The sequence below is a fragment of the Trichomycterus rosablanca genome, chromosome 23 (assembly GCF_030014385.1).
Source record: "Trichomycterus rosablanca isolate fTriRos1 chromosome 23, fTriRos1.hap1, whole genome shotgun sequence".
NCBI lineage: Eukaryota > Metazoa > Chordata > Actinopteri > Siluriformes > Trichomycteridae > Trichomycterus > Trichomycterus rosablanca.
The window spans coordinates 14191459-14207872 of NC_086010.1; the positions used below are offsets into that span (position 1 = coordinate 14191459).

Consider the following 16414-nt stretch of genomic DNA (forward strand, 5'->3'; position numbering starts at 1 on the left):
CTGGTGACTGTGCAGGCCATGGGAGATGTTCAACTTCACTTTCATGTTCATCAAACCAATCTTTCACCAGTCTTGCTGTGTGTATTGGTGCATTGTCATCCTGATACACGGCACCGCCATTGGATGCACATGGTCCTCCAGAATGGTTCGGTAGTCCTTGGCAGTGACGCGCCCATCTAGCACAAGTATTGGGCCAAGGGAATGCCATGATATGGCAGCCCAAACCATCACTGATCCACCCCCATGCTTCACTCTGGGCATGCAACAGTCTGGGTGGTACGCTTCTTTGGGGCTTCTCCACACCGTAACTCTCCCGGATGTGAGGAAAACAGTAAAGGTGGACTCATCAGAGAACAATACATGTTTCACATTGTCCACAGCCCAATATTTGCGCTCCTTGCACCATTGAAACCGACGTTTGGCATTGGCACGAGTGACCAAAGGTTTGGCTATAGCAGCCCGGCCGTGTATATTGACCCTGTGGAGCTCCCGACGGACAGTTCTGGTGGAAACAGGAGAGTTGAGGTGCACATTTAATTCTGCCGTGATTTGGGCAGCCGTGGTTTTATGTTTTTTGGATACAATCCGGGTTAGCACCCGAACATCCCTTTCAGACAGCTTCTTCTTGCGTCCACAGTTAATCCTGTTGGATGTGGTTTGTCCTTCTTGGTGGTATGCTGACATTACCCTGGATACCGTGGCTCTTGATACATCACAAAGACTTGCTGTCTTGGTCACAGATGCGCCAGCAAGACGTGCACCAACAATTTGTCCTCTTTTGAACTCTGGTATTTCACCCATAATGTTGTGTGCATTGCAATATTTTGAGCAAAACTGTGCTCTTACCCTGCTAATTGAACCTTCACACTCTGCTCTTACTGGTGCAATGTGCAATTAATGAAGATTGGCCACCAGACTGGTCCAATTTAGCCATGAAACCTCCCACACTAAAATGACAGGTGTTTCAGTTATTTTGTCCAACCCCTGTATATAGTCATGAGTTGAGTCGGAGTCATTTGAAACGAGTCTGAAGTCGCTGTGTGCGCGACTTACGTGCGACTCAGACTCTAGTCACAGACTCGAATCCCCATCTCTGGTGTTAGGTTTTAATGTGTGGTCTGTTTTACTCAGCTGCAGCGGTTGAAGCGGACTCTTGAGGAAAGTCTTGCCGAAAACACTCACCTCCAGCAGGAGAGAGCACAGCTAGCGACCAACATCAGCAGTTGGCTCAAAGAACACAGGTACAAAACTGCACCCGTCTGCACCTACAGACATTCCTACATATGCACTATATTGCCAAAAATGTTAGTATTTCACCTTTCCATTACATTAAAACCACCTCCTTGTTTCTACACTCACTGTCCATTTTATCAGCTCCACTTACTATATAGAAGCACTTTGTAGTTCTACAATTACTGACTGTTGTCCATCTATTTCTCTGCATGCTTTGTTAGCCCCCTTTCATGCTGTTCTTCAATGGTCAGGACCCCCACAGGACCACAACAGAGCAGGTATTATTTGGGTGGTGGATCATTCTCAGCACTGCAGTGACACTGACATGGTGGTGGTGTGTTAGTGTGTGTTGTGCTGGTATGAGTGGATCAGACACAGCAGCGCTGATGGAATTTTTAAACACCTCACTGTTTCTGCTGGACTGAGAATAGTCCACCAACCAAAAATATCCAGCCAACAACGCCCAGTAGGCAGCGTCCTGTGACCACTGATGAAGGTCTAGAAGATGACCAAACAGCAGCAATAGATGAGCGATCGTCTCTGACTTTACATCTACAAGGTGGACCAGCTTGGTAGGAGTGTCTAATAGAGTGGACAGTGAGTGAACACGGTATTCAAAAACTCCAGCAGCGCTGCTGTGTCTGATCCACTCATGTCAGCACAACACACACTAACACACCACCACCATGTCAGTGTCACTGCAGGATGATCCACCACCCAATTAATACCTACACTGTGGTGGTCCTGTGGGGGTACTGACCATTAAAGAACAGGGTGAAAGCAGGTTAAAAAAGTATGTAGAGAATTAAATGAACTGCAGTCAGTAATTGTAGAACTACAAAGTGCTTCTATATGGTAAGTGGAGCTGATAAAAACAATGAGGTGTTATGGCTGATCGATATACAGTATATCAGGTATGGGCACTTAAGTGGCGCGTCAGCCTATTAAGATCTTGATGACTGGCTACATAGTTATCAGAAGGGTTCCACATTGACACTGTTGAACCCTTGAACACCTTAAGACCTTAACCCTGAACTGTGTGGACTGTATATGGCCACAATTGTAAGTCACCAATTGTAATTGGATGAAACCGTCTGTATATTAATGCTGTAATTGTAAAATGACATGGACAGGAAAAAGCTACCCCATCTGTTAGCAATGAGTGTGGCTATACACCAAATTGAATCATTAGAGGGGCTATTCACATACTTTTGATTATATAATGTGGTATTTTGTTCGTTAAAAAGACACATCCTTTGGTTGGACACACTTAGTTAATCTAACCCTTAACCTAACCCTATCCCTATCCCTAACCCTAACCCTAACCCCGGTTCTCCCTTTAACCACCTCATAATTAATAACTAACGTACAGGCCTTTTCTGTTCCTGCTTTTATTTCTCCATCCTCGTTTCATCTCGTTTCTCTTCCCTTCCTGGTTGTTATTACCATCAATATTCCACAGATTTGCCCCTCACGCACATCAAATAACTTTCATAAAACATGCTGTTTTTGATAGTTTCTAAAAGACTAAAGATCTTTTTAACAGTCAGATCTGAAGTAATACATAAGCACCCCGGCTAATAACGTACAACCCGGCTCGGCACTTGATCAAGGCCACCCACGTCACCCGGCTCGGTTGAATAATAAATTTATTACATTAATTTAGTTAAGAAATGTCAAAAAGAAGGAAATCAAGCAGCCATGAATCGCTGCGTACAAAGGTCATCTATCTTTAGAGCTCTCATTCTCAAAAGTCCCCTTGTACAGAAGCTCGTATTTGCTTTGCCTATCTCTCTCTCTCTCTCCCTGACTTTCTGTTCCACTCCGGCTTTTTCTTTCTCTGTTGATTACAGCTGCAGCCTTTGATTTGCAATTTAAGCCCAATCATGACACAATCAGTTGTGATGAAAGCCATCGAGGCCATGATCACTGTTGTTACATGCTGTTTAGTAATGCTTTATCGCCCCCAATTATCGTCCCGGGGACTCGTGTCTGACCTGGATGGCGTTTATGCTCGCTTAAGAGATGGATTTTTTTTTTTGCAGAAGTTTAATGATAGAGCCGGTGCTGAATGAACGACGCCTCTGCTGCTCTACATAATACATAATGAACGTTATCTGAAAGTGAAAGGGTCCTGAGATGCTGTACATCTCCATTTTTGAGTCATTTCTCTTCATATATAATGATTGAAAGCAAGTGAGCATGCAGGGGGAGCTCTCACGGACTCTCTCTGCCTTTCCTCCTCTGCCTTTCTTTTTGACACCATGTGACCCAAAACTATACGCATTAACAGGTTGGGCTATAGCTCTTTGCTATAATAATGCATTTATTTACAGTATTTATTAGGATTTTAACATCATGTTTTACACACTTTGGTTACATTCATGACAAGACAGGTAGTTACTGGTTACACAAGATTCATCAGTTCAAGTTTAATGTCAAACACAGTCATGGACAATTTTGTATCTTCAATTTACCGCACTTGCACGTCTTTGGACTGTGGGAGGAAACCGGAGCTCCCGGAGTAAACCCACGCAGACACAGGGAGAACATGCGAACTCCACACAGAAAGCCTTCACTGTTATGGCAAGGCTATCGTTTATATTTTGAAACAGCACTGCAGTGATTTACCTTTTTTCATCCATGACTGGTGGTGAGGTATGGCCCCCTTTTTAGTCCGGCCTTTTCCCACCCAGCAGACTAGTGGCCATTCTTGTCTGCTGCAGGCAATGGCAATTGTGCCTGCTAGAGGGTGCCAAGGGAGGGACAAGGTTAAGGGCCTTGTTTAAGGGCCCAACATAGGCTGCATAAGCAATTCACAAAGAAATCTGATCTAGTTCTAGAGTTCAGTGCATACGTATGTTGGGCAACGTTTACAGTGTCTTGGCCATTTTGAGTCTGTGTACGGCTGGTACGTAAGACAGATTTTTATGTCTTGGTTATTAGGGACAGTGGTAACCTAGTGGGTGGAGCTTTGGGCTATCAACTGAAAGGTTGAGTGTTCAAATCCCAGCTCTGCCATGCAGCCACTTGAGCAAGGCCTTTAACCCTCTAAATTTATAGGTAAGCAAATGGCTGTGGATCGGATGGCGCATACATGTACGACTAAGTACACACCAAGTACACAGACCAGCAGAACTACGCAAAACCTAGCAGACTGAACCCTTTATAATGATCGTAAAAACCTTCATATGCAGCAATGTGTAGAGTATAGCTAAGAGCATTATACATAGGAACAGCAAATGAGGACAGTCTAGAAAATATGTATAAGAACCCTGGTAACTCACACACACTCATCTGTGTTTTATCAGGGCTGCTAATGAGAGTCTGGCTAGACGAATCAAACAGCAGAATGAGCTTCTGACCACCATCAGCCTGGAGAAAACGTAAGTTTAATCACCTGCCTACTCCTTTACATCTCGTACACTTTATCACCGTCTGTCTACAGCCTGAGACGCCGCGTTCTTCCATCGAGTGTACATTACCGTGCCAATCAGGGCATGTCGGGCCGCGTGTACAGACGCTCAGCATGTCTTTGTCTCACCAAGCTAATGGTGTGTACAGCAAGCTCGTCAATTTGTCCGCTCTTTGGTAGCGCGATGTACCTCAGTTTTAAAATGATGGTAGCCGAATGTGTGGCGTGGTTCTTCTCATTTAGATGGCTGAGGGATTTGACATGAAGAGCGCACATAGCTCTACTACATAGAGCTCTAAAAGACGACATGGCCAGTGCATGAGTGCTGTAGTCTTAGGCAGGGCTTTTCAAACCCTGGGTCACACTCTAAGTGAACCCACAACCTTCTACACAATAGCATAATCACAGCATCAGTCCATAAGAACTGCCATCGATTCTGCCCCTTAAGTTCTGTGTGATCTGATATTAACCTTTATTGTCCACGTTAACTATTTACTATTTACATTTAGTGGACGCTTTTATCCAAAGTGACGTACAGTTATGACTGAATACAGTTTGAGCAATTGAGGGTTTAGGGCCTTGCCTCGGGGGCTAAACAGTGGCAACTACGTGGTAATCAACCTTTTGATTACTAGTTCAGTACCTTAAGCCAGGGTTTTTTAAACTCTGGGTTGCGACCCTTGGATGGGTCATGAGCCAAGAAAAATGGGTCGCCCAAAAATAAATAAATAATTAAATAAATAATTAAAGTGCAAGCTAGTGCGAGCTTTATTACAGTGCTGCAGCTCAGATCTGTTGAGCCTGGTTGCTGCTGTTCAAACCTTTTATTAATATATACAGTACCAGTCAAAAGTTTGGACACACGTTCCCTTCAATGGTTTTTCTTGATTATTTTTATTTTCTGCATTGTAGATTAATACTGAAGACATTCAAACTATGAAGGAACACGTATGGAATTCTGTAGTGAACAAATAAATGTTAAACAAACCAGAATATGTTTTATATTTTAACAACACTACCTCTGCACAACACAACTGATGGTCTCAAACACATTAAAAAAGCAAGAAGTTCCAGAAATTTACTCTTGACAAGGCACAAATGTTAATTGAAAACCATTCCAGGTGGCTACCTCATAAAACTGATTGAGAAAATGCCAAAAGTGTGCAAAGCTGTCATTAGAGCAAAATATGGCTTTACAGAATCTAAAATATAAAACATATTCTGGTTTGTTTAACACTTTTTTGTTCACTACATAATTCCATGTGTGTTCCTTCATAGTTTGGATGGGTTCAGTATTAATCTACAGTACAATGTAGAAAATAAAAATAAATCAAGAAAAACCACAGGAATGAAAAAGTGTGTCCAAATTTTTGACTGGTACTGTACAGTGGGGTCAAAAAGTATTTAGTCAGCCACTGATTGTGCAAGTTCTCCTACTTAGAAAGATGAGAGAGGTCTGTAATTTTCATCATAGGTACACTTCAACTATGAGAGACAAAATGAGAAAAAAAAATCCAGGAAATCACATTGTAGGATTTTTAAAGAATTTATTTGTAAATTATGGTGGAAAATAAGTATTTGGTCAATAACAAACAAGCAAGATTTCTGGCTCTCACAGACCTGTAACTTCTTCTTTAAGAAGCTCTTCTGTTCTCCACTCATTACCTGTATTAATGGCACCTGTTAGACCTTGTTATCTGTATAAAAGACACCTGTCCACAGCCTCAAACAGTCAGACTCAAAACTTAACCATGGCCAAGACCAAAGAGCTGTCGAAGGACACCAGGAAGAAAATTGTAGACCTGCACCAGGCTGGGAAGAGTGAATCTACAATAGGCAAGCAGGTTGGTGTGAATAAATCAACTGTAGGAGCAATTGTAAGAAAATGGAAGACATACAAGACCATTGATAATCTCCCTTGGGGTCAAGATCTCATCCCGTGCGGTCAAAATTATCATGAGAACGGTGAGCAAAAATCCCAGAACTACACGGAGGGACCTGATGAATGACCTGCAGAGAGCTGGGACCAAAGTAACAAAGGCTACCATCAGTATACACACTACGCCGAGAGGGACTCAAATCTTGCAGTGCCAGGCGTGTCCCCCTGCTTAAGCCAGTACATGTCCAGGCCCGTCTGAAGTTTGTCAGAGAGCATATGGATGATCCAGAAGAGGATTGGGAGAATATCATGTGGTCAGATGAAACCAAAATGGAACTTTTTGGTAAAAACTCAACTCGTCGTGTTTGGAGGAAGAAGAAAAACCCAAGAACACCATACCTACTGTGAAGCATGGGGGTGGAAACATCATGCTTTGGGGCTGTTTTTCTGCAAAGGGGACAGGACGACTGATCCGTGTTAAGGGAAGAATGAACGGGGCCATGTATCGTGAGATTTTAAGCCAAAACCTCCTTCCATCAGTGAGAGCATTGAAGATGGAACGTGGCTGGGTCTTCCAGCATGACAATGATCCCAAACACACCGCTCAGGCAACGAAGGAGTGGCTCCGTAAAAAGCATTTCAAGGTCCTGGAGTGGCCTAGCCAGTCTCCAGACCTCAACCCCATAGAAAATTTGTGGAGTCCGTGTTGCCCAGCGACAGCCCCAAAACATCACTGCTCTAGAGGAGATCTGCATGGAGGAATGGGCCAAAATACCAGCTACAGTGTGTGCAAACCTGGTGAAGACCTACAGAAAACGTTTGACCTCTGTCATTGCCAACAAAGGTTATGTTACAAAGTATTGAGTTGAACTTTTGTTATTGACCAAATACTTATTTTCCACCATAATTTACAAATAAATTATTTAAAAATCCTACAATGTGATTTCCTGGATTTTTTTTTCTCATTTTGTCTCTCATAGTTGATACCTATGATGAAAATTACAGACCTCTCTCATCTTTCTAAGTAGGAGAACTTGCACAATCAGTGGCTGACTAAATACTTTTTGGCCCCACTGTATATATCAGAACTAAAAAATGAATAGGCCAACTGCCGGTAGCACTGAAAGGTTCTTTTCAAGAAAACGACAGACTGAGATAGTGGCTCCAAAAACAACTGAAAAGGTGTGCAATCTTCAAAAGCAAACAGGAGAAAGTTCAAGAGGAGAAGGCAGTGAGCTACAAGTTAATCGCGTTGCTACTGAGCCAGTCAAGAAAAAAAAAAAAAAGAGTGCTAGGGTCTATAAAGATGAACTTTTTAAAGTTTGGATTTGTAAACTGTTCCAGTGCAAGTAAAGATGCTAAGCCAATGTGCCTTATTTGTGGTGAAAAGCTGGCGAACGAAAGTTTGAAGCCGGGAAAGTTACAACGTCATTTAACCACCCGTCATGGTGATTTGGCGAATAAACCCTTGTCGTTTTTTCAAAGGAAGGCTCAAGAAAGGTAAATGTCAGCTCAGATGCTCAGCAGGGTGCGGTCACACAATGACAAATTGCACTTAGCATCATATAAAGTTGCATAAAGTGCCCCATCAAACATTTATAAAAAATATACATATTTTTATTTTGCCTGGATCGCGTGAAAACATCATGGACAAAATGTGGGTCACCAGAAAAAAAAAGTTTGAAAAACACTGCCTTAAGCAATAGCTCTTGGCAAGGGTCGCGGGCCAAAAAAATTGGTCACAATGAAAAATAACAATAATTAAATAAACTAATTTTAACAGGCACAAACACGAAATAAACTTGTACACAAACGCCCCTTTGTGGCAGCTTTACGTTACACCCTGTAAACCACAGTGGGACCAAATTGGCACCATATTTAATAATTAAGTATATTTCGCTTTGATGCTTCGTTTGTGTTGCCTGGGTCGCAGTAAAATCATGGACAAAATGTGGGTTGCTTGAAAAACCCTGGTCTTAATAAAGACAGTGACAACTGTTTTTGGTACACAGAGGGAGATGTTAGCTGGCATGCTAGCGGGTTGTGCAACCTCATCCCATTGGTTTAATGGCCTGAGGTTAGCTTAGTAAGTGAAAACTGTGGTGACCTAATCGCTGTATAAATAGTGCGTCTAAATAATCTGCCTTGTAAGTCGATGTCTTGCCACTCAGGTGGCGCAGCGCTAAAAAACACACGCTGGAACCAGAGCTGGGATCTCGAATACATCATATCGAATCTCAGCTCTGCCTGCCGGCTAAGGCTGATCGGCCACATGAACAACGATCGGCCTGTTGTTCAGATTTGGGTGGGATTAAGCCTGATAGGGACTCTCTCTCTCATAGCTAATGCAATTACGACCTCTGCTGGCTGATTGATGGTGCCTGCACAGAGATGAGAAAAGAGTGCTGTCAGGGTGTGTCTCTCCGTACACAGTGCTGATCCGCATTTCACTCATCAAAGAGTAGGTGATAAGATGCATACGGCATGCTGCCAACGTGTCAGAAAGGGTGAGGGTTAGCTTCGTTCTCCTCAATCGGAGCAGGGATCGGCATTGGTGGAGAACAAGCATGATGCAATCGGGCAATTGGACACGCTAAAAAAGGGGGAAAATAATAATAATAATAATAAAAAAATAAGTTTGATGTCTTATTACAATCCTCTCTGCTTAGGCAGCTGCCCAGGTAGGCAGCAAGGCAGCTCATAGAACATAAAAATTATTTATTTGGTCCAAAAATCGTACGGTTCTCATAAAAAAGGAAACTGAAGTATTAAAATGATTCATCTGTTTAGCCACCGAGAGTCCCACAGGCCGGAGTGTATTAACATGTACTCGAATGCCCGGGTACCGGAGTGATTTTCTTCGTTCCAGTGTCTTTATCGCCGTGCTGATTTCTAATTTAGAGTCTCGCAGTCGAGCGACATCGTATCAGCAATCTTCCCCGCGATCCTCGTGCTCTCCGGTGGCCGACGTGTTAGCAGCGTTCACAGTGATGTAAGGTGTTATCCTGCAAAAGTGGGAGTTATTATAAAAATGGCTGGATTCTCATTAGACGGAGGTTCGTGCTGCGAATCTAACTCACTCTCCCGCGCCGAGCCCGGGCGAGCGCGTTATTTCATCAGCTCCTGCTTGTTTCTCCGTAACGCCGTCATCCCGACTACTTTGCATGATGAAGAAATCCCGGCGTGACGTCGGGCGTAATCACTTTATCCGGAGATTTGAGACGAGAACCTGTCCACTTTTGTGCTCGAGTCTCCGGAAGATAATTATACCTCCGAGACAGAAGCAGAGAGAGCGTACTCGTAGTCGCGGCCTGTCAGTGGGTACGGCCTTCTTACCTAGCGCTTACAAAAGCGGAGCGACGACGCGCCGCTACTGTACCACCCCTCTCATCCCTAATGGATGTGTTTGTGAGGAAATGAATAGCTCTTGTTTTCCATTAAGGGCGTAAAGAAATGGTGCTCTGTATGTTGTCATTCTCGACAATCTGTGGATTGAAGTTCAAAGAGTTTGACAGGGGCGCGGGCTGCACCTCAGTGATGACCTCCTCTCTAATGTCTGATGCACTTTTTGTTTGTTTTTGTTTCTCCTCATGTCATGTTTTACACTTTGGTTACATTCATGACAGGACAGGTAGTTACTCATTACACAAGGGTTATCAGTCATGGACCATCATTCTGTATCTCCAATTCTCCTCACTTGCACGTCTTTGGACTGTAGGAGGAAACCAGAGCTCCTAAAGGAAACCCACACAGTCACCGGGAGAACATGCAAAACACCCAAACCGCTCCACCCGGAAATCCAACCCTGGACCTTCTTGCTGTGAATGACAGGGTGTACATGGTCTGCAACGATGCTTAGGTAGGTGGTACGTGTCAAAGTAACGTCCGCATGGATGGCAGGACCCAAGGTTTCCCAGCAGAACATTGCCCAAACCATCACGCTGCCTCCGCCGGCTTGCCTTCTTTCCATAGTGCATCCTGGTGCCATTTGTTCCCCAGGTAAGCGACGCACACGCACCCGTAAAAGAAAACGTGATTCATCAGACCAGGCCACCTCCTTCCATTGCCCCGTGGTCCAGTTCCGATGCTCACGTGCCCATTGTTGGCGCTTTCGGCTTTGGAGAGGGGTCAGCACGGGCACCCTGACTGGTCTGCGGCTATGCAGCCCCATACGTGACAAACTGAGATGCTCTGTGTATTCTGACACCTTTCTATCAGAACCAGCATTAATGGATCGGACCACACGGGCCAGCCTTCTCTCCCCACGTGCATCAATGAGCCTTGGCCGCCCATGACCCTGTCACCGGTTTACCACTGTTCCTTCCTTGGACCACTTTTGATAGATACTGACCACTGCAGACCGGGAACACCCCACTAGAGCTGCAGTTTTGGAGATGCTCTGACCCAGTCGTCTAGCCATCACAATTCGGCCCTTGTCAAACTCGCTCAGATACCGCCGACAGTACCGCTGAAATTCGAACCCCACATCTCAGCGGAAGTGAGGTAGCGTACTTTACCACCCGAGCGCCCTTAGCTTATACAATATCCTATTATAAATATGTTAGAAATAGACATAAAAGGCTTGATGGGCATCAGGTATACTAAGGTCATTTTTCCATTCTTTTGATTACCCTTCATGACTCCCAGCTATCAAGTCCTTTCATTTAAATGACATTGCTATAATGTCCCAGTTCAATGGAAATGTGTATCTGTATTGCAGGCACCTCCAGGAGAGCAGAAAGACCTCCCAGGAGGACCTGAAGAGGCTGCGAGCCCAGCTAGAGGACAAGGACAGAAAGATTAATGAGTTAAAGGTAGGATGATAAATGAGAAAAGTATAAACAAAGGAATGTGATTATTAACTATGGCTGTGTTTACACTTTCATGCGCTGGCAACCTACATGAATGTACAGGGTGAGTCAAAAGTCGCAGGACACTCTTTTATTTTAGAAGCGAAAGGTAAAATGACATATCTGAATACCCCAGCAAGTAATGGGTGAGGGGGGCCTATTTTTTAGGCTATGTTTTTAGAACATGGCCGCCATCTTGAAAGCCGCCATATTGGATCAAGGGCAAGTTTTTCCGATGGGAAGGTGGTCATGTAGCATATCAAAGAACACCAGAATTTTCTCAGAGATCGATTGCCGCAATCAGATTTGCAATATCTCTTGTGGTTCAAAAGAGGTTTCTTCATCAGTAGCGGACACTAAATTGCCCTATAGGTGAATGGGTGTGTGTATGTGTGTCTGCCCTGTGATGGACTGGCGTTCCGTCCAGGGTGTCACTGTGTGCCTGCCTTGCGCCCATTGAAAAGCTGGGATAGGCTCCAGCACCCAATGACCATAACTGGATAAGCGGATAAGAAAATGAATGAATGAATGAATAAATAAATACGATTGGTGGCAATCTGGTCCCACTATGGTTTACAAGGTGTAACATAAACCTCCACAAAGGGGCGTAAATAAAGTGCCGGTTAAAATTTGCTTATTTAATTATTATTACTTTTTTTCTGCATCTAAAAGGGCAGTGGTACTAGACTAGTAATCACAAGGTTGTCTGTTCAAGACCCCCACTATAGTGTAAAGGTTATTATCAGATCACACAGAACTTGAGCAGCACATTCGACAGCAGTTCTCTTACGCATTGAAGTTATGATTATGCTCTTGTGTAGAAGGTTGTGGGTTCACTAAGGGTGTGTGTTCGCCTGCGTTCTCTGTTCAACGAGGCCACGGTTCAGGCGCCGGCGCCCGCTCGCGTGCTGCTGCGATCGCCCGTGAGGATTCATGGTGCTCGTATTGCGCTCCATCACCGTTTATGCACTAAGAGTTAATGAACTCTTCTCTCTTTCCATCACTCAGGATGTCCGCGGTCACTCGGCTAATCAGCCAGCACTTGTTAATCAGCTAAGAGGTCGTCTGGAGGTGGACGAGCGGGCGCACCGGTTCTGAGCTGGCGTGAGTGTGTGGTAGAGTAAAACAAATTGCTGTTCTTTAAGCGCTGAAGCCATTCGCATAGAGAAGTTTGAGAGCTAAGCTGATAGCTGGGCAGGAAGGTATGAGTGTAGATTGTGTAGATAATATGCACTGCTAACATGCTAACATATAGAAGCACTTTGTAGTTCTACAATTACTGACTGTAGTCCCTGTTCTTCAATGGTCAGGACTCCCACAGGACCACCACAGAGCAGGTATTATTTGGGTGGTGGATGATTCTCAGCACTGCAGTGACACTGACATGGTGGTGGTGTGTTAGTGTGTGTTGTGCTATGGAGTTTTTTAAACACCTCACTGTCACTGCTGGACTGAGAATAGTCCACCAACCAAAAATATCCAGCCAACAGCACCCCGTGGGCAGCGTCCTGTGACCACTGATGAAGGTCTAGAAGATGACCGACTCAAACAGCAGCAATAGATGCGCGATCGTCTCTGACTTTACATCCACAAGGTGGACCAACTAGGTAGGAGTGTCTAATAGATTGGACAGTGAGTGGACACGATATTTAAAAACTCCAGCAGCGCTGCTGTGTCTGATCCACTCATACCAGCACAACACACACTAACACACCACCACCACCATGTCAGTGTCACTGCAGTGCTGAGAATGACCCACCACCTAAATAATACCTGCTCTTTGGTGGTCCTGTGGGGGTCCTGACCATTGAAGAACAGATGGACTACAGTCAGTAATTGTGGAACTACAAAGTGCTTCTATATGTTAGCATGTAAGTGGAGCTGATAAAATGGACGAGTGTAGAAACAAGGAGGTGGTTTTAATGCTATGCCTGATCGGTGTATAATAAATTGAAGCTACAATACACAGCAAAGCTACCTTAATACTCGATGGTCTCAAATACGAAAATTCTCGTCCATCTTTTGACCACCCCTTCGTCCACAGAATTGGTTGGGAGTTAGCTGCTTTAGACTTAAACATCTTGGACATTTTGACTAACCGATTGCTAACTGAATTGCCGTAGGATTGCTAGACTTTTCTGTGCTGTAGTGTGCTGACAGCGTTTGATGTTTTGTCGCTTTGGGGATTCCATAATCAATAGAAACGTGTGTTTCTCTACACACGTGATCATCTCTCCATAGTCTGTGCTGCCCCTTCAAAGAACAAGCCAGTAAAGTATTACGCTCTCGATAGTTTATCTATGTAAAGTTTGTTTCTTACTTTATAAGCTCAGCAAACTCTAGACGCTCGGTTACATTAGGACCGCCTCGCCTATGCAAATGGAAAACGTTAAATCACTAAACACAAACCTTAAGTCCTAACCGTAAAGTGACTATGTATAAAAATATATAATGTAAACTGACTTGTATAAGTATAAAAAATATAAGCTGCTTTTTGCCAACTCAAAGCAAACTGAAACTGGAAAATGTACTATTGTAATAACCTAATTTACACCCACAAAGTCAATCAGATAAATTCCGGTCAGACAAGATATCTGGTTTAAATGTAAATATATGGGAAAACATGCTTTTTGGTACTAAAATAGATTTTACACCCATTTAACTTCTGGGATTTGCTAGATACACAAAGAATATGAAACCAGCCCAAACAGAAGTCTGGTCTAGCACTTGGCTTTTAAAGAATTATAAGCTGCTTTTAGTGCTGAATTGGTTTTAGACCGTCAGAAATACAAGCCTGTGTCTGGAGCTATGTTCAATCTCTGATTTATTATTATTATTATTAATATTATTATTAATATTATTATTATCAGTCACCCACTTTCTATATCACGTATACTATTCAGGGTCTTGGGGGGTGCTGGAGCCTATCCCAGTTCTAAATAGACACAAGGCACACTCTGGACAGGGTGCCAGTCCATCACAGGGCAGATACACACACACACACACACCTAATGGCAATATTAGTATCTCCAATTAACCTGACTGCATGTCTTTGGACTGTGGGAGGAAACCTGAGCTCCTGGGAGAACATGCAAACTCCACACAGAAAGGACCCAGACTGCTCTACCTGGGAATCAAACCCAGGACTCTTCTTGCTGTAATAATTATTATTAATAATTAATAATAATGATTATTATTATTACTCATGTTCTATATCACATATTCTAATCAGGGTCTCGGGAGGTGCTGGAGACTATCCTAGCTCTCAATGGGCGCAAGGCACACAGAAAAACCCTGGACAGGGTGCCAGCCTATCGCAGAGCAGACACACACACTTTAGGGCAATTTTATATCTTCAATTAACCTGACTGCACGTCTTTGGACTGTGGGAGGAAACCGGAGCTCCCGGGAGAACATGCAAACTCCACACAGACAGGACCCGGACCGCTCTACCTGGGAATCAAACCCAGGACTCTTCTTGCTGTGAGGCGACAGTGCTACCCACCGAGCCACCGTGCCGCCCATTATTATTATTATTATTATTATTACTATCACTCACGTTCTATATCACATATCCTAATCAGGGTCTCGGGGGGTGCTGGAGCCTATCCTAGCTCTCAATGGGCGCAAGGCACACAGAAAAACCCTGGACAGGGTGCCAGCCTATCGCAGAGCAGACACACACACTTTAGGGCAATATTATATCTTCAATTAACCTGACTTTGGATGTCTTTGGACTGTGGGAGGAAACCGGAGCTCCCGGAGGAAACCCAAACAGACTCGGGGAGAACATGCAAACTCCACACGGACAGGACCCGGACCACCCCACCTGTGAATCGAACCCAGGACTTTCTTGCTGTGAGGTGACAGTGCTACCCGCCACTGTGCCGTGCATTATTATTATTATTATTATTATCATCAGGAGCATTAATGTGAAAGAGTACAAGGGTCAAACCACCCGTCAGACAGTCATTGTATTTAAAATGATCAGTAACCAGGATAAATAATAAACTGCAAAAATACCGAAACTCCAAATGAACACTCGCAGAGCGAAGTTTATCAGTGTCATTAGCGGAATAAAACATTAAAGAAGAGACGGCCCGCCTCTGTGGCGCCCACCTCTACGCCTGACCCTCGTTAAGCGCCGCGTGCTGGCCTCTGTGCATTCCTAATGACACGCCGCCGTGTGTTCGTACCCCGCTCGTTTGTTTTGACTCCTAGCGGTTTGAAACGCAGGCCCGGCTGTCGATCATTTTAATGACGGCGTGAGAGACTTTGACAGCAAGATGAATTGCTCCTTTTGTCTATTTTAATCATCGGGAGAACGCTATCCATACGGATCTGCCGATTCAGTTTTGATAGGCGCGGACGTAATCGGCTAAATTGAAGCGATAAGGAAGACGGCGGTCTGTCTGTCTTCCGTGTTGAATGCATGATCCCTTCGCTTATTAGAATTAGGTCTGATTTTTCAAGAGTTTTGAGTTCACACTACATGACTTTCGGGGCTGTCAGATCGCTGTACAGTTCATACTACACAACTGGATCTCTTGTAACCGGGAGTCTTTTAAGTCATTGTGGATTTCACACTACATGACTGATCGGCGATAGGGTGTCACACACTACACGATTTATCACAGATGAGTCTGTCTGGTCTCCCAAACTACGTCATGTCACGAAAACACACCGAGAAGTGACGAGGGGTTTAACGATACCACGTCCAAAAATGTACGTCAACAATAAGCGAGCGATCAAAGTTCAAAGTGCGCTAATGTGCAGCGTAAACGCAAGTACGAAAAATAAATGAATCCGAGTGGATTTGGCAACGTGACCAGCAGGGATCGTCTGTTCTGTTCTGTAGTGAGTTGGAGGTTAATAAATATTTTTGCAATGCAGCGTGGGTATTATGGTTTGGCGTGGACGATAAGGTCACAAATACTGTAAAGCTTGTGTGTGTGTGGATGTATTCTGATAGAAACCACCTCCTCGTTTCTACAATCACTATCCATTTTATCAGCTCCACTTATCATATAGAAGCAC

General features: G+C 44.0%; 1 protein-coding gene across 2 annotated transcripts in view; it reads left to right on the plus strand.

Annotated features, from left to right (window-relative positions):
• Positions 1 to 16414, plus strand: part of LOC134300842 (uncharacterized) — a 291233-nt gene that overhangs the window by 236711 nt on the left and 38108 nt on the right. For both annotated transcript variants that reach the window (XM_062985271.1, XM_062985272.1), the window contains 3 exons: positions 1132 to 1241; positions 4545 to 4619; positions 11248 to 11341. In XM_062985271.1, coding sequence (XP_062841341.1) covers positions 1132 to 1241; positions 4545 to 4619; positions 11248 to 11341 — 279 coding nt within the window. The remainder of the gene's footprint in view (positions 1 to 1131; positions 1242 to 4544; positions 4620 to 11247; positions 11342 to 16414) is intronic.